The sequence below is a fragment of the Poecilia mexicana genome, unplaced genomic scaffold (assembly GCF_051168715.1).
Source record: "Poecilia mexicana isolate PSO_F unplaced genomic scaffold, ASM5116871v1 scaffold_8, whole genome shotgun sequence".
Taxonomy (NCBI): Eukaryota; Metazoa; Chordata; class Actinopteri; order Cyprinodontiformes; family Poeciliidae; genus Poecilia; species Poecilia mexicana.
The window spans coordinates 9,809,388-9,836,048 of NW_028263377.1; the positions used below are offsets into that span (position 1 = coordinate 9,809,388).

A 26,661-nucleotide genomic window follows, 5' to 3' on the forward strand; every position below is an offset into this window, starting at 1 on the left:
ACACACACACACACACACACACACAGCTTATCAAGGCCTTCATTACGCCTCAGTCCTGCTGGCTCCTCTCTGCCAGCCTACGTTAATGAGGGATGGCAAAGCAACAATTTTTTAAAAAGGTATCCTAAACTATTTTATTACCGTTGGACGTCATCGACAAACCAAAACCCGATTCTGACAGAGAAAACATCTGTACTCATCCACACGCTCATCTGTTAGCATACGACAACAAATTACAATTTTTTTTTTTTTTTTACATTTTTGGTCAAATAAGGTAAAAACAAGTTTAAAAAAAGGAAGAATGTCTGTCTGTGCTCCGTCAAACCTCTTAAACCTGACCTGACTGCTGCTGCGAGGAACAACACTGATATTTGGATCAGCAGGTGTGTGTGTGTGTGTGTGTGTGTGTGTGTGTGTGTGTGTGTGTGTGTGTGTGTGTGAGACCAGCTCAGCTGGACACGAGCAAAGGAGACTGAACCGTTTAGAGTTTAACAGAAACCATACTGTGATAGACAATGAGGGAAAACAAGGACAGATTGGATAGGATGTTTTAACAGCTAAATATTACTTTGGTTTTCTGCAATGTCAAGAAATTAAGCCTCACTTAGAGGCATGTAAAGAAAACAAATAAGAATGTCACTGAAATAAACATTTCAGCCATTTATTTAATAAAATTATAAATGTGGCAGACGGTTCAGACTACTGGACTCAATCTTATGAATAAAATGTTTAGTGGAAGGAAAAGCAACAGAAACATGAGGAGCTCAACCTTAAAGAGCTACTTCACATGTATTCAGGACACTAGCTACAATGCCACGTTTGTTTTATTAAACCATCTTCAGAGATGTCAAAAGAAGAAATGACTGGATTGTTGCTCAGTGGTTCAAGGTTTCCTTTTCTGTTAAAATTTTATTTTAAATTCATGCAAAAGGAGCCCAACCAAGTATTGAGTGCATGCACTATACAGAACATGGACATACTTTTCAGTATGCTCATATTTCTATATTATATTAGCAGAAGTAAACACTGTGCGTGTACAATAATCTAGAAACTACACATTCCACTTTTTAAATTCACTTTAGTCATATTCTAATGTAGAATAATGCAGCCGACACTCATGTTTTCCTTCAAACCTAAATCTGGACATCAATACATCTTTTTGTATTGAGCTTCATTTATGAACAGAACCTGCTTCTCATTTCTCAGACTGTCTCACCTCTGGGTGACCTGGTCCTGCAGCAGCGTCTGGCTCTCCCTTAACTCGAGGCGGGGCAACTCCACAAAGTAAACGCCCCCTCCTTCTGTTCCGACGCAGAGCAGGTCACATGACTTCAGCAAGAGGAGGACAGTCACATGCGTAGCGCTGACATAGAGAGCAAACAGATATTAAAAATTATAAAGCTTAGACATTCATAAGCTACAGTCCTCCATGGTTTTTCTCCTCCTACCTGCAGCTCTCAATCCCAGGCCTTCCAGGCAGAGTGTAATTATCCACGTGTTTAAGACAGACTCCGCCCTCTTTCTTTGCCCCGCCCACTTCTCTGTGGGGCCCCACCACCAGTTCCCAAAGGTGAATCGTGTTGTCATCCAGCAGCGACAGGAGACGACCCTAAGACACAGAAATAACGCCATGAAATTCATTTGAAAGAAGAATATTACAAACAGAAAGCAAGATGATGCTTTTGTTGTTTGTTTTTTTCCTCCAACGCTCACCTGACCAGGTAGGAAGTGGATCTGAGTTACAGCGGTGGTGTCTTTGTGCAGCCCTGTGAACTCGACTCCAGGAGCCCCGTAGCTGAAAGGTTCTGGTCAAGGAAATCCACAACTCAGGAAGCATTTCTGTGTTTATTTACTTACAATAATTAAAACTAAAAAGCTGCTATTCTGGTGTCTTGAAATGACACTAGAAGCTTGAACATAGCAAGGTAGAAGAAGAAAAAAAAGACAACAAGTCTCTTAATATTAGATGCTTAGATTAATATTAATATAAAAATAGTGATTACAAAAATCGAGTCATGGTGTTGAGTCAACTTCAACCTTTTTGAGCTAATTCTGTTTTAACCAACATCCTGTGAGTATCATGTAAACGGACTGAAATTAGATGAAGTTTCTCTGTCACTACCAGGCATTCAAGTTTTCTTTACCCATAAAAAGCTCACAATTTTTTTACACAAACATACAAATCAGGAGGTCAAATGGAAAATATTCAGCACAATAAACAGTTCAACAGACACGGACTTTGGCTGATTTTAATTCTATTTTAAGTCCATGTTTCAAGAAGAAATTTAATGTTATGCAACTACTAAAACTATAATGTGATCAATAAGCTATAAAGTTTTAGCAGAAATAATATCCTTCTTTTAATGTAAGCAAGAAGATCATATTTTATATTTTAGTTTATTAAGATTTTCTTCTTTTAAATATGATTCTGTAGGACAAGTCATTTTTCTTAATACCTGTGCGTAATCCAATCAAATTAGCCAAAATGCCAAGTTGCCTGAACTTGTGATGGATTGTTTTAAAAGTTGTGTTCAATAGAAAACTCATAATTTTACGTGGTAGGTAGGAAGTTTCAACTGCATGCAGAAATGTATTGAAATGTGTGCAGAAACTGAGGGAATAAGTTTGTAAGCATAAAGTTTAGCACCTACATTTTTGTTCATTTCTGTTTAAACACTGCACATTTTCTTTTCCGTTCAGTTAAATCTCAATGCATCACAGTGCACGACATTGCCAATGACGATCAGACATTTAACATGATGGCAATTATCCGTGTTTATAATTCAAGTCATTGTGATGACATCTCACACAAAGCTGAGCTCGTAAAAGTTACAAAAAGAAAACAACATGTAAAAATCTGGATCTAAATGGATTTGACATTTAAAGCCTTCGATAGAGAACATTACCAAGGTCACGAACTGCACATTCCCCTACGCAGTTCATTAATATAATTATACTCTCCACATAATTTCTATGCGTGAAAAATATCTGGAAACATTCTCAAGGCTCCTTAAAAACAAAAATAGAAACAAAATAAACCAACCACACACTGAAGGTTACAATCCTAACCTGTAAACTCGAAGTGCCTCAGTGCCATAGCAGGGGAGAAAGTGGAGCACTATAAACAAAGATCATAGCAATTATCAGCACTAGATGACGCACACGCCTGAACCCACTCGTCTGTACGTTTGAGAGTGTGTGTAATTAACAGGGATTTTAACAGTCCTCTTTTTCTTAGCGTACTAAATAAAGCAGAGTTGATCAACTTGGGACGACACTTAAAAACTAGAGCTGCACACTTTGAGAGACGTGTGCAGCTCTCGTACTTAAACACTCGGACCCAATGCTTACACAAGCCTGTGGGAATCCAAGCAAGCACAAGTTGCTCATTTTTGTTTTTGCACACAATCATATTGCTGTTTACAAGCCGTTCTGAATCGTTTAGGAAAAAGGCGATGTATTATTAAGAGTCCGTCTTTTCTGCTCCTATTCTGTGCGTTCGGATGGAAATCAACCTCCATTTTCCTCGTTAGTTCCCCTTCTTCCCTCCATTTTGTGTGATACCCATAAGCTAAAAGCTGTTGCCACCATTCCCCAGTGTTTTAACTCTGACCTTACTACTACTCTCTTACCGCTTTCTAGTCAAAAGAGAGTAGTAACCCCTTAGTTTCCACCTCATCTCCGCCGGCTTGGTCTTCTTTTACTTTTAAATTAAATCCCCACCTATTTCGCCGCAACCCGCTGCTGATCCCCTGGAGGCCGATGAGAGTGTTATACTGGGATTCCTGAGTGTTGTCACTTCCTGGCTCTGCGTTTTATTCACCACAACAACACATGCCTCAAACAGCTGGAAGTCGAGGTGTCGGAGGAACGTTTGGGTCACGAACCACAGCTCCAGACAAAAAAAAGAAACACCAAAGGGCGGCTGATGGAGATCAGCAATTAGTTCACAAGAGACTTACGGCAGACTGGACCATTCAAAGTCCAGATTCAGCTCAAATCAGACTCTGTAAGACTTGAAAAGTAAATATCATTAGGGACTGTCCATTCAAACACACACAGCTTGAGCTAATTTGTCAGTAAAATCTGCAAAGCTAATAAAGACAAATCACAAAAATAACCAGCAGCTATAACTGCGGCAAAAGACTTAGACTCACTTTATTGTCATTGCACAAAGACACGACTGTGAATTTGGAAAAGAAATGTCGTTGCTAGGCTACTGGAGTACAAATAATAATGAAAAACTATCAGTGTCACAATAAATTTCGACTCTGAAAACAGTTGCCAGAGTTTTTACATTTGTAATTGTTAACAAAAACGGTATACTTTCACTTGCTCCAGTACATGAAATGCATTGAAATGGTCAAAGGGGATACTTTAACGAGACGCTGTATTTCCACAAGTGGCAAAAGTCCCACCGTCTGGCCTTCATAACCATCTTAGAAACCGAGAGAAACTGCTTCAAAAGGTTCATCCTGTGAAGATATGTTTTTAAAATATCCCCCGTCTATTCATTTTAGTCAAACCACTTCATATCAGCTGGAATCAATGAATGAGATACTCGTATTTGCGGCATGCCAACAAGAACAAAGCAAAAACCAAGAAAGTTGACGGTTTATTTATTTTTTTTATTTATCGGATAGCTTGACAGAAAGCAGATGGTCTTCAGTGGTTGGTTTGTACTGCAGCAAAGTTATGTTGGCCACAGCTCACTCATCACAAATCTATACAGCTCCCAGCACACATCAGACTGGAATGAAGGCAGGGGGCGGGGGAGAGAGGACCACTAATGACTATTTGAGAGTCTGTCACAGCCTTGACTTTTAGCCGACCTGTGGCACCTCTGGCAGGACCGAGACTGCCAGGATCTCCGCTACCAATCGTCTTCATACCTTACAAAAAAATAAAAATAACCCCTCTGGGAGGGAGGTGGCGGTAAAGATAATGAGATATTTTTACTGCCAGTCAGAGAAACATGAAAGCTGAAGTGTGACACATGATTCACGACTCTGGGACACGCACGCACGCACGCTCTCCATCGGTTTCCTGGTTGCATTGTGTCAGAGAACAGCTGGTGGAGGGATTCCAGCCATGATGTCAGCACTTCCTCACAACGATTAGGCCTCTGATGCTCTAACACCTCATTAAATGTCTCAGTTTGTCTGATTTAAGCTCCTTCCCCCACCAAGAGCTGTGCTTATTGGTCAGCATTACAAATCCTCGCTGCTGACACTTCGCCTCCGTTTGTCATCTTGATGCAATCTAGGTTTACAAATTAGACTAGTCTCCACAAATCTATGATCAATTATTCCATCTGAAATATTTGGCTTTGGGCTAAAATATAGGTCATGTTTTTCTGATAAGACAATTAAAATCATTAATTATCTATATTAGAATATTTTAGCAATAAAAAAACAATTGAAAGTTGAGGCATTTCACAGAAATCCAAACAAACAAGTGTCAAATTACAAATAGAGAATGATACAAACACCTAGAAATAACCTAAACTAGTTGGACATTCAATTGGCTGCATTAAGATTTAAGATTATTATGTACCCAATGTGACAAGGAACCCTGCAACACATGAGTCAACAATACAGTCTCTCCCATTCAGACTCCAAACTTTATCCCTATGCAAACACGCCACTGACACAGTGAGTGCCCTAATCCGTCACCCAGACCTAACCAGGTCTTAATCCGCACTCCTTACCCTCGACTTATCCAGAAACTATTAAAACTAGGTGCTAAAATGTAAACAAATCACTTTGAGCCATTAGGGAGCAGAATTATGATGAGATATATGTATATATTTATCTTAAAAACAAACAAAGACAAGTGCAGTTGGCCTGGTGATGCAGAGAGAGAGCAGGGATAAAGCGATTTCACGGTCTGAATACAGACAAACAGAGGGCATTGTCCCCCTTTTGGACTCTCAGCCAACACCCTCGAACACACACAGAAATGTGGTGGAATACCGAGATGGACAGGAAGAGAGGAAGAGGACAACCCCCCGGGACCTAAGAGTCAGTGTACAAGCTGACCACACACAGAAGGACAATTTAGCTTCAAGGGAGTGTGGAGAAGAGTTTCAGGGGCGTCTGGAAAGTTTAACTGGTTTGTTCAAAGTTCCTTAGAAAACAAAAGAGTCATGTCTGTCAGACCGGCCAAACAACTACACCCACCAAACAAACCCATCTCTTCTGGAGATTTCGTTAAACAAGCAAAACTTTTATCAGCTTTATGAAAAGGACTACAGATGCATTACAAAGACATTTGTGAAGCATTTTCCCTAAAGCTACACGCATTTTTCTAACATTGAACGCACTACAAACTGCAAACAGTAAACACAGATTTAGGTAAAATGTTCAAATTGTTTAAAAAGAAAAGTGGAGATGCTGCAGCAGGGTGGTGGTAAAGCACTAAGTACTCGACGAGGCTGTCACAGGTTCGAGTCCCAGCCTGATAACGGCTGCCGCATGTCTCCCCTCTCTCATTACCTACTTTCCTGTCTGACCACTCTCAAATAGGATGCTAGAGCCAATAAAACCTTCAAAATAAAAAGTAAAACCAGTCTCACGGTACGGTGGATCCCCACTTAGTTCAGTATTCGTTGAGTCACATATTCACGGATTTTTCTCTGAGGCGCAACTCCAAATTATTGACGAACAAACCAACTAATCATTCTTTTTTTTTTTCATACAATCCTTCTCAAATATATATAAAAAAAATGCTTTTTATAAATATATCAAACACAACATAAAAGAAATGTTGGCGTTTGAAATTGGGTCTCTGTCTCTTTAAAACGTTCCTACTCTTTCCAACACTCTGCCTTCAACATATCACAGCGTTCCTCCTTATGTTATGTTGTTCATGAGGGAAAAACATGACATAATATAAAGAATAAGTTTTAAAATGAACATTATTTACCCTACTAATAATCTGATTAAAAGCTAAATTTCATCAAACAGTGAAACATAAAAAAAGCCACATCGTCAATGAAACCTAGAAAGCAAACTGCAGGTTCCTTCATGAGCGAAAAGAAAAAGGTAGACATCAAGCTAGCAGCCATAAGCATCCACATTTCTCCACTTCACGTTTTCCCGTTTGATTGTTTTCGGATGCTTTGATTTGTCAGGTCAGATAAATGTTTTCTTTTTCACGCAACAACTCACTCATTCAGCGGCACAGCAACTGGGTTCAAATCGGGGGAGATCACACATCCCCTCTTCTGTAAAAGCAGGCCCCTCCAGCCGGCTGCCAAGTGTTTGTACGTGTGCAGCCATTTATTTATGAGGGCTTGTGGGTTAGGAGCCCGACACAAACCAAATACACAGAATGTGCAAAAGGTTACGACACAAACGCTTGGGAAAGATCAGGATTTCAAGAGTCTTTGTATTACGAGGAATGTAAATTAGGCAAGGGGCCGAGTGGCAGAGACAAAAAGTGAAATATTAAGAGCTAAACTGCAACAAAAACAAACTTGAGTTTGTAGAAAGTAAGAACAAGAAACAACAAAAGGGTTAAGGCTGGGACTACTCAAGACCACATAAAAACATTTACACCATTATTGCAGCACACTTCTATTATTTCCTCAGCAAATTACAGAGCATAAAAATTATGGTGCAATGTATTGAAAAACAATTAACTAGAACATTTTGGTGTTCATTCTGCAAATCTGTCATTGCAGCAGAAAATTAATGTTCTTTAATCTCACACTCATGTCCGTTTGTTGATTGTCCATACAAACCAAAAAATAACAAATAAATAAAAATGACTACAAATGAAATTACTAAAATTAGCCCTTTTTCCACTAGAGTGCCTGACTCCACTTTCAGAGTTTTTCTTTAGGCACTTAACTCATTTTTTTTTCCATCTACATCGCCTGGGTTCCCCAAACACTGAGTGTACTTCAATTTACATTTATATGGGGTATGGGAACAGTCTTAGCTCTACCACAACAGCTAATTTCTTCAGTCGTCCTTATTTTTGCTCTTGGGGGAACAGCCAATCAGTGCCAAGAAAAATAAATGCAGCTCCTGGATTGGCTGCTTTGCAATGGAAGTCAATGACAACATTTCAGAAAGAGCAAGAGCCAAGAAAACCTAAACACTGATGGCCTCAAATCTATCCAAAAGTTAAAAAAGAAAAAAACAAAACACAACATTTTGAGTTTTGGGAACACATTAAGTGGACTGACGAGACAAAAGTAAAAGTTTTTGGAAGGTCCAGTTGCATCCCACCAAGGCAGCAAGGCATTTCAGAAAAAGTATTAAACCATCCAACATGCTGGACGTGCTTTCCTACTTCAGGAACTGGACGACTTCCCCTAATCGATGACACCATCAAGTCTGGTCTTTAACAGGAAATTCTGAGGTAGAATATCCACTCATAAGTTTCTGGTCTCAATGACTTCATTTCTACCGCTGAACGGATTTGGACAGCTTTTGTGAGCGTCCAGATTGACATGAAGCTGCATGAACTCAAACAGGAAGTTGATGCATGAAAACTGTCCAGTGAGGCTGAATTAAAACAAAAACAATGGACTAAAATTCCTCCATTGATATAGAAAATGTATTGCCAGTCATCACGCTTCATGACAAATGTATTCGTCAAGAGCCAGTTATGAGTACAGGAGAATATCACTTTGCACGCAGAGCCAGGTTTGTTACCACAGAAACCTTTTCTTTAACTTTCACTTCTTCATAAAAGTCCCAATCGTCCACTTGGTTCACCATAGTTACTGTAACCTACAGTAAACCAACAATCAAAGGAACTCAGTACTACACCATAAAGTTGCTATTAGTGACCAGCAGAATATACTAGAGGAAATTCATTCACCAAATATTGAACACATCAACTTAGCACATGTACTAATGTTTTCTTGAATTTTAACAGGTTAAATAAAGAAAGAAACAAAAGAAGAAACCTACTGGAAGAATAAACTAAGGCCTAAAACTAAAACAGCTGAACTAAGAAAACGGGAAGAAGACTGTACTTTTTCCATTGAACATTAGTCGGCTGCATGACGTTGCATGAATCATAGTCTGAAAGCACTCCTTTTCTTGGAAATTTTGGTATTTAAACACAAACCGTTTCAGATCAACAAACCGTGGTGTTCTGACCATGGTTTGTTGCTCCCTGTCACAGTAAAAGTGGAAACAGGACACATTAGTAGAAGAGAAACAAAGTTACAATTTGGAACAAATACATTTCACCAAGTTGGACAATTAAGATTCAGTACACGCAACGACAAAATGGGCCGATCACAAACAGCTGCGTACGACCGGAAAGATAACAGAAAGCACCGTCAACCACAGCAATCTCTAAACAGCATGCACCAAAGCTCTGCTGCATGCACGTAAATATTAGCTCATGTTTGGCTGATACTGAGGATTTACGGCCACAGTTTCAGTCTGATTCACCAAGAGCTGAACTTGTATCATGTGATCATTTTTAACCTAAAAAAAGAAAAAGAGCTGGTATCTGATTTGCTGAGGTGCAGACTTTTGAAATCCTCCCGGCTGCAAGCACTCCTCATCCTAGGCAACTGTCCCGGTTGTCTTGGAAACCATTTTAAATGCTCCCTTTATTAAGACTAGACTCAGCAACAAAGCTCTTACTCTGCCCGCACACACGCACACACAAACACACACACACACACAAAGTGGGGTGCAGTGGGGGGTTAACGCAGGGCAGTGCAACATGCATTCCAGGACAGAAGACAGACTGCTTGAGATCGCCCATCCACCCCCGCACACGTTCTCATTCAACACACATACTCACACACACAGGGGGATGAAAGAGGTGGAATCAAAAAGAAAAACAATATGTTGTCCCTTCCCCTCAGCTGAGCCCCAATCTGTGGTCAAAGCAGTACCTCTCAGGACAGAAAAGCTGACAGTGAGAGGAGAAGACAGGGAACGAACAAAGTAGAAACTTGACGATGCAAGTGAACAAAATGATATGAGGGAAAAACAGAGGGTCACACCAAGCGAATACCACAAACTCAGACATGCAGTAGAAGTGTATAATATCAAAGTCAATTAGCTTTCTGGATCTGCAAAGCAGCCAACTCAATCTACTGCACAGGCATCAGAGGCAGGACCACCTTATGATTGGACCTAAATACTTAAAGGGTGTTATGGGAAAAACCAACATCTGTTTTCAGGCAAGACAATGTTGACAGGGAACAACCACAAAACCTCGGGAAGAACGGCCACCGATGAAACTCCTGATAACTTGTTGGTCTACTTTCTGCGATACTGTCGGCTAATAAGCCACAAGGTCAAAATGTCAGTTTTTATGTCTGAAAGAGAGACTGTATTGGTTGTTGCAGTTCGTGAACTCCTTTAGACGCTGCACTAATCTGCGATTGCTTGCGCTGTTTAATGTCTAAAGCATTAATGCAACAAGAAGACGTTTTTTTCTGAAATTGTTTTGAAATACATTACAAGGTTGATATTCAGAAAAAAGGCTAAGCTAAGCAAAAATCAAGCTAAAAATGTACTTTTACACATTTTTAGCATACATCTAATAATTATTCTACAAATAAAAACTGTTGCAATGATATGTTTTAACAAATTCAGCAAAAAAAAAGTTTTACAGCTCAGTTTAAGTTTTTAGACCAAGTTTCAGAGCAGCAAATCACATCATATTAATGAATAAAATGTAGAAATGAAGTTGTGATGTTGCAAATTAAAGGTAAAGCATGTCAACTTACAAACATTTTGAGAAAACTATCACCTTAAAATAGTTTTGTCCTTTAGAAAGACAAAGAAACAACAAAAAAATATGGAAAAATGAAACATTTTCCACCCTGGAAAACTACATACGCTTCCAGGCTTTTCAAGACTGTAGGAACCCCGGATCTATCTTTACCTGCACAGTCTCTGAAAATTACAGCTTTCATCACAGCAGCATGCTTTGCAACCACACATCAACTTCCCAGACAATAGCTCCGTGGGGTTAATTACAGAGAGCACAATGCTCTAGTTAAAGCTTCAGCGAGCAGAGGCTTGGTAACAACTAGCTGGAACCATCTAACTTCTCATGATAACCTCCCTTTGCAAGAGGGAGAGAGGTTGATTTATCTTTGAAATGAAAGTGAAGAAACCCAAAGCAAAGTGTGGGATTTATGTGTTTTGAATGCATCATTGGTGAGAGAACAATACATTGTATTTTTGTTTAAAAGCATTTCATAACAAAAGCCAGCATCACTGGATTAATCTTTCTGTGCTTGCACACATGCCATTTGTACAAAAGTGAATGATTCCCAAAGCCTTGGCAAACAATATGTTTAAGGTCTGAGCTTTACCAAGCAAGTGATTGACCAATCACTTGGTCAATAGCGTGGTCATTGGTTTAGAGTCAGGAGGATGGATGAAGTAAGCAGTACAGGACATGCTGCAAAAAAATATTTAATAAAATAATTACTCCAGCTACCACATGGGTTTAGATATAAAGTACATTTCTGAAATTTGTTTTATTTTGAATAATGTACGGTAATCATGGGTTTCGTCATTTAAATTATTAATATGTGTTTTTTAACTATAAAGTAATGCATTTCCTGTGTTATTACACAAATTAATATAAGAAATTACCAACTTTTCACCCAGAATATTTCAAAATTTTGCAGGTGATTTTTTTTCCCCCCAACATTACTTGTACCAGGTCATTTAAAGCCTTGCACAAAGTACAGGTACAGTATTCATATCATTATGAACCGACTTGTGAAAACCGCATCATTAGATATGCTACAATGCTCTATAACATCTTCCTGGGTTGTAAAAGTCCAGGTTCTGTGTGGACAACTTTCCCACAACCCCAGCAGAGCTGAAACCTCATTAGAGACGGGCTGAGAAGTCAGTATTGTGTTTTATGGCTTTAATTGAACATAGGTGTAAGCTTTACAGTGGAGCCATTTCTCCTCTTCCCTCCTCCCACGTCTTTACAGCCTCTGTTTATCTCCATCCGTCTCTGGGGTGCAAGAGCCTGGTACCACCAGCCTCCCTTTCTCTCTCTCTCTCTTTCTCTTAAAGCTGCGCCTCAAAGAGTCGATTCTCCACTCTAATCCATCTGCAAGCGCAGGCTGCAGCCTCCTTTCACACATGGATAAATGTGGACACACCGACTGTAGATCCATAACCAGCTACTACGAATGCAAATCGAAACACTACTCCTCTACTCTGCATATATCAGATGTTCACATGTACAACTACATGCTACAACTCTATATATGAACCTCAAACCATTCGGGAGTTTTATTTGGTAGGATCATTCTAATCAGAAACGATCCAGTAAACGAACTCTTCCACAAAACCACATCGGATCTCGCCCTGGAAGTGTTGCTCTAGCCCTGACAGCGTCGACTGCAGGAGATAACAAGACAACATCACCAAGTGCACGAGTCTGTGAGCTGTTAGCATTTCTGACATAACTGAAAGCCTGGGCCAAATTATAGTTTTCGTGCAATGCATGTGACGAGCCAAACCAGTGCTTTTCTCTGTGCAGCTTCGCTCGGTGCTCCTAATTATCTTGTGCTGCTCAGATGGATCAGAATCCGGTAGTGTCCCGTGGAACAGCTGCAGGTAGGATAACCCAGAAGAAAAAGGAAGTGCTTTTGTGGAGAAATAAACTTAATACTATTGCATTATATGAATTTAATACGGGGGATCCTCCTCAGATTGGTTAATGTGCACATTCCTGGAGCAGAGTTCACATGTATGACCAGGAAACACGGCTAAATGCTTCAACAACTTTAGTAAACAGTGACGGATCAGTCCCGTTCTCCTCACTTAAGTGCTGCAGACAGTGCAACTTCCCACAGAGTTCTCACACACACACACACACACACACACACACACACACACACACACACACACACACACACACACACACACACACACACACACACACACACACACACACACACACACACACACACACACACACACAGCGTCTCAGCACTCCACCAGACTAATGTTACATAAACGACACTTCTACAATCACAGCTGATCGGCATTTCCTCACAATTTCAAAGGAAAAAACAAAAAACTAAGCAGTGAAGCATCGTCCATGCTTCACTGTTTAAGCAGCATTCCCTTCAACATAAATGGTGAGTAAAGAAAACATCTTATAGCTCAATAGGTCAGCACTTGATAGCATACAGCTGAACACAGGTCTTTGGCTGCATCGCAGAGCTGATGTGGAGATAAGAGGTAGCCTGCTAAAGGGATGCAAACTGACAGCAAAGGAAGGAAATCAGCTTCCGCACTCAGTCTGGGGTTTTTGTTTATGATCCCGAGCCTCAGACATTTAACTTTCCTGGATGGTTTGATCCTAAAATATAATTTTATATTCTCACTAACATTTCTTTCATTAACTTTGAGGATTCTAGTACTTAATAAAATGACAAGTGTGCGATTGGGAGACTCTGATAGCTCAAGGATTCAAGTAAAAATAACTTGCATTGCTTTACAAAAGTACTAATACCTTTTCAGTCCCATTGTAACCAAAACCTTCAATGGGTTTTACGTAATAGATCAACACATTGCACAACTGTTCCCGCGTTTCCATCAATATTTTAAATTTTGAAGTATCGCATTAGAAACAGTTTATATAAACCAGTTGTGTAAAGCTGGAAGACACTTAGTCAACAAGCTTTGCAGACTTAATAAAATGTTGACGCCGTCATTCCATTTGACAATAATACCCTACACTGTGATGGTCTATCACATTAAAATGACAAAATGTATAAAAAAAAGTGGCCTGAGTACTTTTGTACCGAAAGTTTCAGCTGAGGAGCAACGACAATCCAAAAAAATAAATAAATAAAAAAGGTAAACACAGAAACAGAAGCTCACCAGCGATAAAGGATACATTTTAATGGCTCCTGACTTTGTGCCAATGGCCATCAGCTGCAGCTTGGGGTCAAAGGCCAGAGCACTGGGCTGATGGGGGAACCCATGCTCCACCGTCTGGGAGGAGGAAGAAAGAGGAGAGGGGAAAAAATGGCACAAGATGACACAGCAAAGACACAATAATACACCGTATAAACCCGCCTAAAACACGTCCACTTCTTTTTCCAACTTAGACTTTTTCATCAGCGAGGCGTCTAAAAGGGAGGACCGTTTTAATAAAGTCAAAGGAAACTTTTTAAAAAAGGCCACTGAACGGCAGCCCCCGACACTTTATTGCCATGTTCTGCAGACCTTGTTAACTGGGATTAGCATCAATTCACAGGCTTATTTTCCCCCTGTGCCCGCGGCACGGCATGGCAGACAGCTGGGAATGCACTTAGAGCTGCAGAGAAGAAACGAGCAGATTCTAGAAAAAGCGTAAAACACCGTCCCAGGACTTCCCTCTTGGAAGTGGCGTGACGTAAAAGCGTCGATGCTTTCTGCCTTTAGCCGACTGCACACAGATACAGTCGCATCAAAGTTCGCCTCCCGTGGACGGACCACCTCTGTGACGGTCGCAGCAGCTGGTACCGAACAGTAAAACAAGCGTGCTGTTCCAACACAAAGTCTGTGGACTTTAAACACGATACGCCATTGAGACGAGCCGACTATACGGCACTGAGGTGCCTCACCACACACACACACACACACACACAACCACTATCAAAGGCATTTACTTAGAGGGTGTCTCTGCAGACATCTTGTTTAGATGAACAGACCGGCATCCACAGATATTCAATAAAGTCCAACAAGACCAAGAAAAGTAATAAAGTTTGAAAAACAACAAGAATATTCAGAAATGTGAAGAGAAACTCAAGAAGAACCGCTATAGGCTAAAATCTAAAACATCTGTTTGCCTCAATACAATAAAACATAAAAGACATTTTAGACCCCATCACTATTAGTTGGTCTTTCTTTGAAAAATTAGCAACATCAGCTTTTCTGAAGCTTAGAAAGATTATCTGGATAATGTGGGAAAAATCCTGTCTTAACTTTTCTCTTCAGCTGCTGTTCAGACATGCTTGCTAAAAGCTGGATGTGCATCAAAATGTCCTTACTTTGCTCTCATTGCCCTCCACTCTGCAGGCATGGGCATCTCTGCCACTAAATAGATTAGACATGCACATTAAGGGCAGTTAAAGTCCTCCCAACTAGTCAACTAACAATCAATATGCAAAGCAGGAATGCATGACACTCTAGATACTGTCTTCATCCAAATATTGCGTCCACGCAGTCCTTTCAGGTATCGAATGCATCACTATTGCAATAGCAGTTCCAGTTCAATATGTTGAAGGAAAAAGTAATAAATGTGGACATAAGTTTACATGAAAACGTCACCTTTATGATGCTCATGTGAAGCGTCTTGTGAAAGTCTTCCTCCACCTGGAACTTTCGCAATATTTTGCATTACAACCACAAATTTCTAAACAGGGAGTCAATATGAAAGAGAACAAAAGTTGGAACAAATGGTTCTCAAAAAACTTATGACTAAAAAAAAAAAGTTTGCAGTTGTCAACTCAATCTGGAAATGGGTGAAAATATGTGAACCATTTGCAAGGAAGGCACTATGACTTTTACGATTTTTGCATGTAAACAACGGTTGCTAGGCGATCGCCGGTGTTGCAATGAACTAATCGAGATCTGAATGTTTCACCGAACCCAGGCTTTAGAAAGGTGATGACTCCTCTGGACAGAAATACAGGATGTACAGTATTTCACTGGGTTAATCCCACACAGAGATAAACAGGGAGGTTAAGACAAGCAAAGAAACTTTGGATTGACATTACGACGTGAATTTGATTCTACTTGCAAAGTTTGTAGTGCTCATATTTTCATGTTCAAAAGGACAAATTTGAAAGCAGAATAGAAACACAAAGGTAACTTCATACACTGAGGCAGGCGGCCAAAGAGGAGGAGGTCGGGGAGCGTAATGAAAAACAAATGGAGTGCATAAGAGCTTTCCAACTGTGACTAATTGTTTTGATGCTGAAAATGAGAAAGAATGTGCCAAAATCAAATTATGTTGCATTTCCTCAAGTTTTCTTTCTGATCCAAATTGCATGGAGTTTTTTTTAAATGACAATAGTGATCTACACATTTATCTGGCTCCATTCAGTTGAGCCGGTATTGATTAAATAAGTCTTTCGACATGAAATGTTTGGATTAGGGACGCTCTCTGGAGCACTTTCAGTCTCGCCTAATATGAGTTCAAGGCCACAACACTGAAAGTTTGGCTCATTTCTGCACAATATACGAGTACAGTTCAGAGATGATTCTGTTGGCCAAGCTGCAGAACCTCCAAAAATTAATCAATATATCATCTCACTGAACCCAAATTAAAGAAATATCTGTTGCAAAATCCTTTTTATGGACACCACAAGTTTCACAGCAGTGCTCAAGCTATTTATCATCTCCTGCAAAGTCTTTTTTTTAATAGCTTTTTTCTGATGATCACTACACAATACCATTTCAACTGGTCATTATCCTCAATAATAGATTGATTTTTTAAAACTTTTGCCAGTTGTATATTTTATTTTACCTTGTATTTTCATGCTTACATGTGAATGCAAAAAAAAAAAAAAAATTACTGACTAAAATAAAGTAAAAACTTTCAGCAATATGCGAAAACGATCCATAGATTTCAGAGTTTAAGGGAAATTTGGCAACAACCAATAGTCTCCAGTGGGAAACTGGAATTACCCAATATCATCAAATAAGAAGTAATATGTTATTTCAGGTGAATTTTTTTTTTCCTTCGAGTCCCGGTGTTATAATTTTAAAGTAGCATAGATCTGCCGTTTTCCACATTTGAGGCAAAGAACATTACACAATCATTTATTTGACATGTTATGAATTCGGACAGGAATAAATCAGGACTGGTTAAAGTTCTTGATATGATCACTATCAACACCACAGTTTGCTTCAGCTTCACCATCTAAAAGAGAATCCATCGTGGCTGGAGGACATCTGAGTGAAACCGTCTCAAACGCGAAAGACTTTCAACTCAAATCCTTCATGATCCATGTCAAAATCCATCAAACTCACTCATACGATGTGATGTTAAGAGCAGCAGATCAGCTCAGTTCTCTTATGAAGTCATCGATCCAAACACACAAACCAGAAACAGCTTTTGTCCTCCTTCAGCTGGCTTTTTCAAACTAGATTATTATTTGCAATCCTGCAGCAAAATCCACACTTCATTACACAAACGTGTTTTAATGTTACTTTATCTTTGTAAGAGAAAATAATTCAAAACGAGGCAGTTTAAGAAAATGAAGCTGAACTTCAAATTCATAGTCTCACCCTGAGACTGACAGAAGCATGGGACTGTATGAGTTAACGAGAATAGTTTAAATATCACGTGTGTGTGTGTGTGTGTGTGTGTGTGTGTGTGTGTGTGTGTGTGTGTGTGTGTGTGTGTGTGTGTGTGTGTGTGTGTGTGTGTAGCTGTCCCCATCTAGATCAAATCATTAACACATGATTCCTGGATCAAACTGTTGAAACTGCTCAATCTCCTTTATCTGTAATCGCGGATAATCCCCACCAGTGACCAAAAAGGCATGTAATTAACACCACAAGAGTTTTTTTATGTTCCAAACTGTTTTTGCTGTAAACTTTGATAGGAGGTCACATGAAACCACCCCACACTCCACAAACAGCCATCAACAAAGCCCGTCCGAGTCCAGTCTGCACTCAGCCCCATCAATCAGAAGCGGTAATGTCTCTCTGTGTGGGAATCACTACACGTTAACAGCAACACAGAGATGAGAAGCTAGTTTAAATGCTGCAGAGTGATCTCCATCTGAAATGCACCCCGTTTCTAGTAAAACAGACCTTTTTTTGAGGCAGATCTGCAGAAGATGAGGAACGCCTGTCTCCCTCCCCTCCTTGTCCCGTTACTTTACCTTGTTAAAAGCGAAGAGCTCCTGTTTTATCTTTTCTCTTTGCGGGTCGGTGCCCTGCCGACGAAATCTGAACTTCATCATCTTCGAAGAGGGTAATGGGGAGCAAGCTCGACCGGGTGGGACGGAGGGGAAAACGCGGAGCAAGAAAGCCCGGAGTTATCAGCGGCAGGAAAGGCGCAGCGGACTATGCTAAGCTAGCTAACGGACGAGCCCATGCAGGCTTTAAACGCGGGGCTACAGCTGTAGCTGCTGCTGAGACAACTCTTCTCTACCCTCCTCTCCTCTCGGAGCTGTTTAGGTCGCTGAGGGTTTGACCACAACCCCCTCCCTATCCCGGTTCACACGAAACTCGTCATTCTTAACCAATGACGGCAAAGAAATCTGCAAGAAACCACTCAGAAACACCCACGCGCCCGAGAAATTCGGAGAGGAGTGCTCGTTCTGTAACACGGAGCACACCGACTCAGCGGCGCCGCTACAAAACGTGTGTTGGCGGCAGTAAAAGGTACGTTGATAACAAAACTAAGCAAACCCCGGATAAGTAGCCAATGAGAGTTTAAAATCAAAACAACCCAACACACTGAAATAATCCTATGAACTGAGACTGCTCCACTTAAAAAAGTCAAACAAATTTATCAAAATTATATTATCGAAAAATCTTTCTCCTAGTCAGACTAATATTCTTAAAAGTTTAAAATTTTAGGAGATTATTCAAACGATGAAAGACATATTTTTCATATTTCTCGAAAGGTTAACTTTTTACAATAAACCTCATTTGGAATTTAAGGTTCTGAATGAGGTTTATTTAACTAAGTTTCCACTTGTTCATTAGATAACTAATGAACAGGTTGAAGTTTAAAGGAGTTATCGGAGTATTTTATGACAATTTGGCACTTTTATTTTGAATAAATAAGATAATTTTCAGATTATTTGTTCATCATGGATAGATTTTCAGATCCAGATTTATTTTACAACAAAACCAAATTTTACACGTTGAAAAAACAAGCTAAATTTAGTTGCAAATATTTTGAAGGTGAAGATTGAGTCAGCAAGCAAATTATTTCCACCGTTTGAAAGAATCTTCACTATTCAAAACGTTTTATTTTCCCTACCACACACAATGTATTCTTCACAGTTCTGTCTGTTCAATTTGTGTTGTGTTTTATTGTTCAGACATAATGGCAACGTGCCTTTAAATATCTAATAACTCTTGTGTTTAAAAAAAAACTGAAGCATTCCAGTAAGTAAAGGATTTAAATCCTCTTTTTAACTATAAATGTAAGCCTATGTAAACTGAATCATTGTGCGGTTATAGTTAAACATTTATAAATACATAAAAAATGTTTGAAAATCATTTTCCTTTCACTTCATTTTAAAGTAACTTATGATTGCCTGCATAAAACACATTGAGGTTCAAGTTCAAGAGGTAAGGAGACTTTTTAAAGGCAGCATAAAAATATAATTCGAACACACAGAGATTATACTACAAACTTTAATGTCCAGCATTAGTTAAGTACATTAATTGTAGACATTTTTATAAAATATTCATTGTACTAATAGAAATTTATTCAGTGCAAACTGCTCATTAATGTGGCTCCAAACTTTACTCACCAAAATCTGGCCCTATTTAGTGCTATCTGATTAGTTATTTGCCTTTGTTTACATGGAAAAGAGAGAAAAAGAATTGAGTTGGTTGCATTCTCCAGCTTCTATCTGCACATAAACAAGGAGAACACCTCATCTCTGATATATGAGACTGAATCTGAATGCATATTCAAGCCTAATGAAAGACAGTGCATCACGTGAAACCATGATCGTTTGCTAATCCGTCAAGCAAGGCAAGGTGAAACATGTAGGTTATTTAATTTGCATATCTGTTTTAGTAGAACGGTAAACTGCCAGGAAAACACTTTGTACGCCTACAGGAGGAACTTCTTCCTTTTGCTGAGTGCAAACTCACCTCTAATTTCAATAAGTGCACATTTCATCTTAGCTAAAATAAAATGGGAGTATAAAAATATCAAAATATTCAAACATTTTAGAGGTAGATACAGGTGCCCTCATGGGGCACTACAGAAACACTTTCGTGTCCATCCGTGGTGATTTCTGTGCTACAGCAGGGTGATTTCACTTGGTGGCAAGGTGAGTCTCTTCTCTCTGAATGACAGCATGTTCTCCATGTGCATGGCAATGACACGGCACAGCTCCAGGCCCTGGGAAACACGCAAACACAGATTATTACGGACCTTATGAACCCGTTAAAGCGAAAGCAGATTTGTAATCTTTGCGTACTGGTCACTGCTGCAACTTTCATGAGGACATTTACACACACCTGCTCCAGCTGCAGCTGCGTGATTCGCTGGTTGAGCAGGTCTCCGATCATGATCTCCACGTACGGGTAACTGGAGCCTGAAGTTGGTCTCTGGGTGCGGGTCGACTGCACCTCCTTCAGCGGGAAACGTACCATGGCGTCCTAATCGCACACACAAACATGCTCACAAGTGAGCATAACAAGCAAATACAAACACTTCTCAACTGGTTTTTGTTTCTTTTTGCATGGGGTTTAGTGTCTCCAGATGGTGCACATAAAGCTCAGCAAGTGCCAGGAGTTGAAATGGAAACAGTGTTTAGGGAAACAGCGTTCCCTCTGTCACATTCCTCGGATGTTTTGGTTCGGTTTTTGTTTGTGTTCATTTCTTTGTGGGTTATTTGTGTTTTACCGGTCTTGCCATATTTCATTCCATTCTCCGTATTTATTGTTGTTAAGGTGATGCCATATTAGTTTATTCCTTAATCTTTGTTTCCAAAGCTTTTCTTTGTTTTCCATGTATTTTTCTTAGATTATCGTCAGGCTGTTTCTCATGTTCCTTAATTGAATCAGTTCAGTTTATTCTGTATTGATTAGTCGCCATCCCTCAGTCTGCCTGCTTTGCCTTCCCTCACAGCTGCACCCTGTTATGTTGCCTGTCAGTTTATTCTGTTTTCATGCACATCAGTCCATACTCCATGTCCACTTTTGTTCATGTTCTGATTAAAGGTTTACATAGAATCATCAGCATGAACGTCATATTCATTTTGAGCTTTCAGTTTTAGGGTTGACAGCTAAAAAAAAAAAAAAATCTGGGTAGACTGATTGTAAAATGAACTGTTTTAATAATTTACAAGAACTGGGTTTTAAATTTAGCAAGAAGCAAAAAAAAAACATGCATTTTGTAGCTATAAAAAAGTTTCTGCTACAATTCCAGCTGACATTTTTAAATGTAAAAACACAATCATAATAATGATAATAATGCACAAGAGCCCTTACGCTTAGCGGCAAAAATTTGTCTCGTTGACTTGTCAGATATTAATTAACAAATCAGGTCACATGGTATTTTAAAACTAGGAATAGATTTCCCTGACCTACCTTTATTTAAACATCTGGCACCATCTGGACTCCATACAAAACAAGCAAACAAGTACACAACTTCACCAGAAAAGGGGGCTATTTGACTCGTTTTCACGTAACTTGGTAAAAAAAAAATGTATTAACTCCTTAAAAGCTCTAGTAAATAAGCAGTCATCACATCGCCACACTCACCCAATTTTGTAATGTAAAGAATGAATTGACTGATTTTGTGGATGTCTGACTGACATTGTAGATGTGCTAGCCTTTTACTCACGTGGGTGTCCTTGTTAAGAAAGTGCAGTCCGTTCAGGTTCACAGCCAGGATGCAGGGCGCCTGGATAGACGAGGAGCTCAAACTCTGTATGTAGAAGAAAGAGGAGCCAAACATGGGGAAGGCACTGACCAGACCTGAAGAGAAACACACAAACAGACAACCAGTCACACACACAAAAAAATTAATATTAATTATCTTATTTAAAAAAATCAATCTCTTGCACATTTCAACTACTCAATTAGTTTCTGATCTAAGAAGAAATAGTCAACAATATAAGAACCAATCTACGTACAGCTGTCTCTTAGGCATTCATTTTAATGTTAAAGGCGTTGGACACACTGACAAAGTCTTACCGAGGAACTGTGCGCGGGCCTGGTGCGGGTTCAAAGGCTGGACGTACTGCATGTGCTGCGTTACCATGTTCAGCCATTGTTGTGAGCCCTGTTTGCTGTAGAACTGTGAGGGGACACATTCCTGCACCTCGCGGCTAGATACACACAAAAACATCCAGTGGGTTTTATTAGATTACATGTTCTACTGTGTCTGGATATGTGAAGACAACATAGGGACAAGAGGATTCTGTGCTTATTTTTATTCTTTAGTTTATCTAAAAGAAAATGATTCATGCTTGAAAACAAAACCAGGAGAATATTTACAGCGTGGGCAGGTAGATGGCATCCTTGGCACGATGCTGCAGGGCGCCCAGCCTGGCAATTTGCTGCATATGCTGGTCACTGGGCTTACCTTGAGGAACTACACCCAGCAAAGCCTTCAGGTAGTCTGGTAAAACCTGGAGAAACGACAGAACTGAGTGGAAGGCAGTCTCGAAATATTATCTACTGTCAATATTAATAACTGGTGTTTGTTGTTTCTCAGGTAAGGATCTTTATCTCCCAGGCATCAGTAACTGCTGCGTGCATGCACAGTTTCCAATAAAATGCAGATGCCCCCTTTTGTGAGCACTTGTAGTAGATTCTGCTTCGTTCTGACTCCACCCTGGTTCAGTCGTTACTTTGTATGAGCCTGCTGAAGGCAGGGAGAAAGGCCAGCTCTGCTTTTATACGTACGGCAGAGCGGAGCAAGCAAATGAAGCCGTTGCTAGATAGTTTCTAACTTTTCTTTCAGTCCAGCAGACATTTATGTTTGGTGTTTTATTCATTCGTAGTTGTTTAAACAGAAACTGGGCGAGACAAATAGACAGAATGGGGCCTTGTCTGAGCCAGAAAGCGAAGATTTACCGGTTTGTCTACATTCCCGCCCCCCCCAACTAATGGTCATGAGACATAAATCCTGACCAAAAAAAGTCCCTGAAAACAAGAGGCAGAAGCAAGTTTCCTCCATTGTCCTTCCCCTAAAGGAAGACTGCTGCTTCTCCAGCCATTCAAACCGGTTTGGATATCTATTCATCCCTTCTAAAACACCTCGAGATCCCGCCGAGTGAGCTGGAGAGGATACCTCTGAAGAGATAACTTCTCTGGGTAACTTATGACCAGATGGCTGGAGGGATGTTGCTCAGCTCAAACGACAGCACTGTACCTGGTTGTAGTGCATGGTGACGTAAAGCTCATTGTCAAGTTTGAGAGCCAGACTCCATACGACCCGTCTAAACCACAGGCTGTAGTTGGCGTCCACCGGCTCGGCCTCTGTGGCGATGTCCAGGATGTACTCGCGCTTGTTCAGGGGACGCACATTCTGACCTGTGCGAGAGAGAGCAGCACCGTTATCCGATCTCATGTCGCTACGTGATGCAAAAAAAAAGTGTTGAGATTTTTAAGTTCCCCTACAGCAAAACCTCCAGACTTTACCTCTGTGTGTTACCAGAAAGACTGCATATTCATCCAGCGCCTCCAGTCTTTGCAGCCCCATTTCTGAGCAGAGCTCCTCAATCGCATCCAACGCGACCTGACATAAATACGTTCGTCAACATCCGTCCTTCCTCACAGATTTGTTTTTTCCCACTTTTACACCGTGCACAACTATTTTTCACTTGGTCCTAGTAGTCACCTGTGTGAATCTGAGTTACACTTACAGAGCATGTTTTGATTTTCAAGTGCCTCTCAATCCCACCCGGAAGCAGGACAAGTTGTCTCTTTGAGCTGCGCCCAGCCTACACACACAACCAAAAGAAAAAGAAAAAAGAAAAAAAAAAAGAATCAGAAAATCCATCCAGATAACCAAACAACTCTACTGCCATGAGTGAGCCCTCTCTAGCCCTCTGTCATATATTCACACAAAGCACTTAAAACTACAAATATCAACTTTTCCATACAGGATTAGAACAAATCTGTCAAAACAAGCCTTCCCAAACGGCGTTCACTTTTTTCTGATTGTGCTGTGTATCCCTGCAGACACTGTGCAAATTGTTTGACTGCGAGTTTCTGTTGCTCAACGCTCAGCAGATTCAGACAGGCCCTTCTTCAGGACGGGGTATCGGTTTCACTGATACCGTTTGATTTGCAAGAGAATGAGCTGTGACAAATCTCCATGGCCTAAAGCGATGCTTTTGTTTCCAACAAGCTGCAAAGCTTTGAGTAGATCACCAAAGCAGCCATCTTTAAATCTTTACAAACAATAAAATAATCAGGCATTGTTTTCAAATCAGAAAAAATGGTCTTTTTTTAATGACATAATGGAGCAGGTTTGTTAATTGATTTATGACTTTGTTTCTTTGAGAGTATGTACGATTTAAATCTCAAATAATTATCAAAATATACATTCAAGGCAAATAGAAATATGAAAACCAAAGTGATCAGTATAGCTTGTTGGGTTTTTATGTGACAAAGTAGCAAATTGTGAAGGGGAATAAACTATATCTTCACAAAAACAAAGGTGTGCATTTGTATTGAACACTTTTGCGCCAATAAAAATGCAGTGCAAACCTCCTGCCTTCAGAATTAATGTAACTCGTGAATAGATTCAGCTTTTCTTCAGCTTATTCTCAGCATACATCCAGTTGCTCTGTGAAGGTTTGTTAGAAAACAGCAGTGAACGAGCAGCATCATGAAGACCAGGGAGCCCAGCATGCAGGCCAGTCTCAAAGCTTAAAGTAGTTGTCTAAGCATCCACAGGTGTTTGTACTTTTTTGGTTCTCACTTGTGTTTGCATTTGGATTGCTTTTGGGCTGTTTATTATCGTGATTAAAGTCGTTCCGTTTTCCCTGATCTGCTTCTTCTTCAGCTGCGCTGCATTCCTGTGATTAGTCACACCTGATTCCCAAGCCACTCATGAACTCTCCCAGTAGTTTAAAGTCTCTTTGTTTCCTTGCCTCCCTGCCAGATTCTGTGTTTATCGTAGTCTGTTTGCCATTGCCTTTCTCTTTAATGCTCGCTCTGTTCCTGCCGTCTGCCAGCTCTGCATTCTGCTTTACAGTGTTGAGTTTGTTTCCTTTGTTTTTGCAAGTCATTTTATTTGTCAAATGCCACCGATTGGCCCCTCTACACTTGGCTCTTAATGCAACATGAAACATAACCGTCCCAAACTTTACATGTCTCATGCAGCTTTATTCAATCCATCTTCTGGAAGTTGGAAGAATATAGATCAAACGTACTAAGATGTATCCTTCCACCTCAACTCGTCGGCTGGGCAATGGACCACTACTGACCTCAACCCTCAAAATAGTTGGTATGTTTGGCAAAAGAAACAATCTACAGATTATCTTGAACTCCTATAGTAAAACATGGTGGTGGAAATAAATATGACACTATGGGGATCCTTTTTGATCAGCAGTGGTGGGAAAGCTGGTGAGCTAAGTAAGTAAAGAAGAATCGATTATTTCCATTTTACAGATATGTGCTACTTTGTGTTGGTGAAAACAGAGAAAACAGAACTTCAAATTTGAGTTATTTATTTATATTTTAATTTATGCAGCCATATTCGTTCCAGTGTGGCAGTTCATTTCCTCAGTCTAACCATATACCAACATATATGGATCCAAAGACAATTGACAAGGAAATAATAATAAAAAAACTAACCAGTATTGCCTTGATCTCCATACTGTTAGGATACTGAATACGTCCTCCATATTGGAACGTCCTCTTCAGATTCTCCTGACAAGCCTTGGCGATACCTGTCAAATTAAACCAGCAGGTAGTAAACACTTTAATACAGAACTATGACTAACCCTCAGTCTGCTGGCGAAGAACTGATCACAGTGACAACACTGGGAATGGTTCACAACTCATAAAGACCCACGAAGGACCTCTGATCCTTCAAAGGCTGCTGCATCGTAGCCAAGCTGGAAAACTCTGTCGCAGTGGGACGCCAGGTATGACCCTACTGAGCTCATTAAGCAAGTCAAAAAAAAAAGTTTTCTCCTCTGCTTTTCCAGGACTGTGTCCAGAATTCCTCCACCACAGGAAATGTGTTTGTATGGCATCTGCTCTGTGCAACTATCTATGTTCTTGTTTCTAAAACGGGAGGTTTCTGCAGCCCCATCGTCACTTTCTGTCTCACTATGAGACATAACAAGGACTTCCATCAGCTTGTTTTTGCATCGTCAGGTGACTGGTGTTTCTTTACAGAGCATGCCATTCTGTGCAATAATTTCAAAACGGTGTAGCGCTCTGTGTGTATTTTCTGGAGAATACAGTCAGAAAGAAACATCCACATCTTTTAATCACCCTGGGATGATCACATGTATCATGAGCCATATGATCCCCTTCTTTCCTTTTCCTCATCCCTGTTCAGCCCTTAATATGATTTGTCAATGTGATAAAAATCATTTTGCATCGGCTCCCCAGCTTGAAAAAAATTATAACTTTTCTTGGTCTCTCTGCAATCAAGGGTGTGTGTGCGTCTCCTCGCTTGAAGCCAACACATTCCAATCTCTATGTGCAAGGCACTGCGCCTTTTTATACTGAGGTTGTGAATTCTGTGTTTTAGCTGTTTGGCTAGAGATCTCCACCTGGAGCAGAAGCAGAACTGGACGTGTTTTTGTGTTTGCAAAAAGCGTTTCAATAAAGTTCTTGGACAGAGCTGTCAGTCAGGCTGGCATGTAGACAAGCATTCTCCAGATGTTTGGATGGCCAACCATGGAGGTTCACCCCAAGCACATGTAAAAGTACATCCTTTTACATGTGCTCCTCATGTGGAGCTGATATACCACCGTCCATGGTAAATTTTTAGCATCTTTTAGTC

At 40.1% G+C, this 26,661-nt stretch overlaps 2 protein-coding genes across 2 annotated transcripts in view; both read right to left on the reverse strand.

The window, feature by feature from the left end:
• llgl1 (LLGL scribble cell polarity complex component 1) overlaps positions 1–18,286 on the reverse strand; it is a 35,569-nt gene extending 17,283 nt beyond the window's left edge. Inside the window, exons 1-5 of the mRNA XM_014976985.2 lie at positions 17,864–18,286; positions 13,879–13,976; positions 1,714–1,795; positions 1,449–1,609; positions 1,217–1,363 (exon numbers count right to left, since the gene is read on the reverse strand). Of these exons, the coding sequence (XP_014832471.2) occupies positions 1,217–1,363; positions 1,449–1,609; positions 1,714–1,795; positions 13,879–13,976; positions 17,864–17,944 (569 nt within the window). The 5' untranslated portion in view covers positions 17,945–18,286. The remainder of the gene's footprint in view (positions 1–1,216; positions 1,364–1,448; positions 1,610–1,713; positions 1,796–13,878; positions 13,977–17,863) is intronic.
• Positions 18,287–19,339: 1,053 nt separating this feature from the next.
• LOC106915195 (unconventional myosin-XV-like) overlaps positions 19,340–26,661 on the reverse strand; it is a 35,951-nt gene continuing 28,629 nt past the window's right edge. Inside the window, exons 57-65 of the mRNA XM_088008223.1 lie at positions 25,497–25,591; positions 23,555–23,632; positions 23,331–23,427; positions 23,062–23,222; positions 22,182–22,315; positions 21,879–22,012; positions 21,526–21,659; positions 20,196–20,336; positions 19,340–20,076 (exon numbers count right to left, since the gene is read on the reverse strand). Coding sequence (XP_087864349.1) covers positions 19,975–20,076; positions 20,196–20,336; positions 21,526–21,659; positions 21,879–22,012; positions 22,182–22,315; positions 23,062–23,222; positions 23,331–23,427; positions 23,555–23,632; positions 25,497–25,591 — 1,076 coding nt within the window. The 3' untranslated portion in view covers positions 19,340–19,974. The remainder of the gene's footprint in view (positions 20,077–20,195; positions 20,337–21,525; positions 21,660–21,878; positions 22,013–22,181; positions 22,316–23,061; positions 23,223–23,330; positions 23,428–23,554; positions 23,633–25,496; positions 25,592–26,661) is intronic.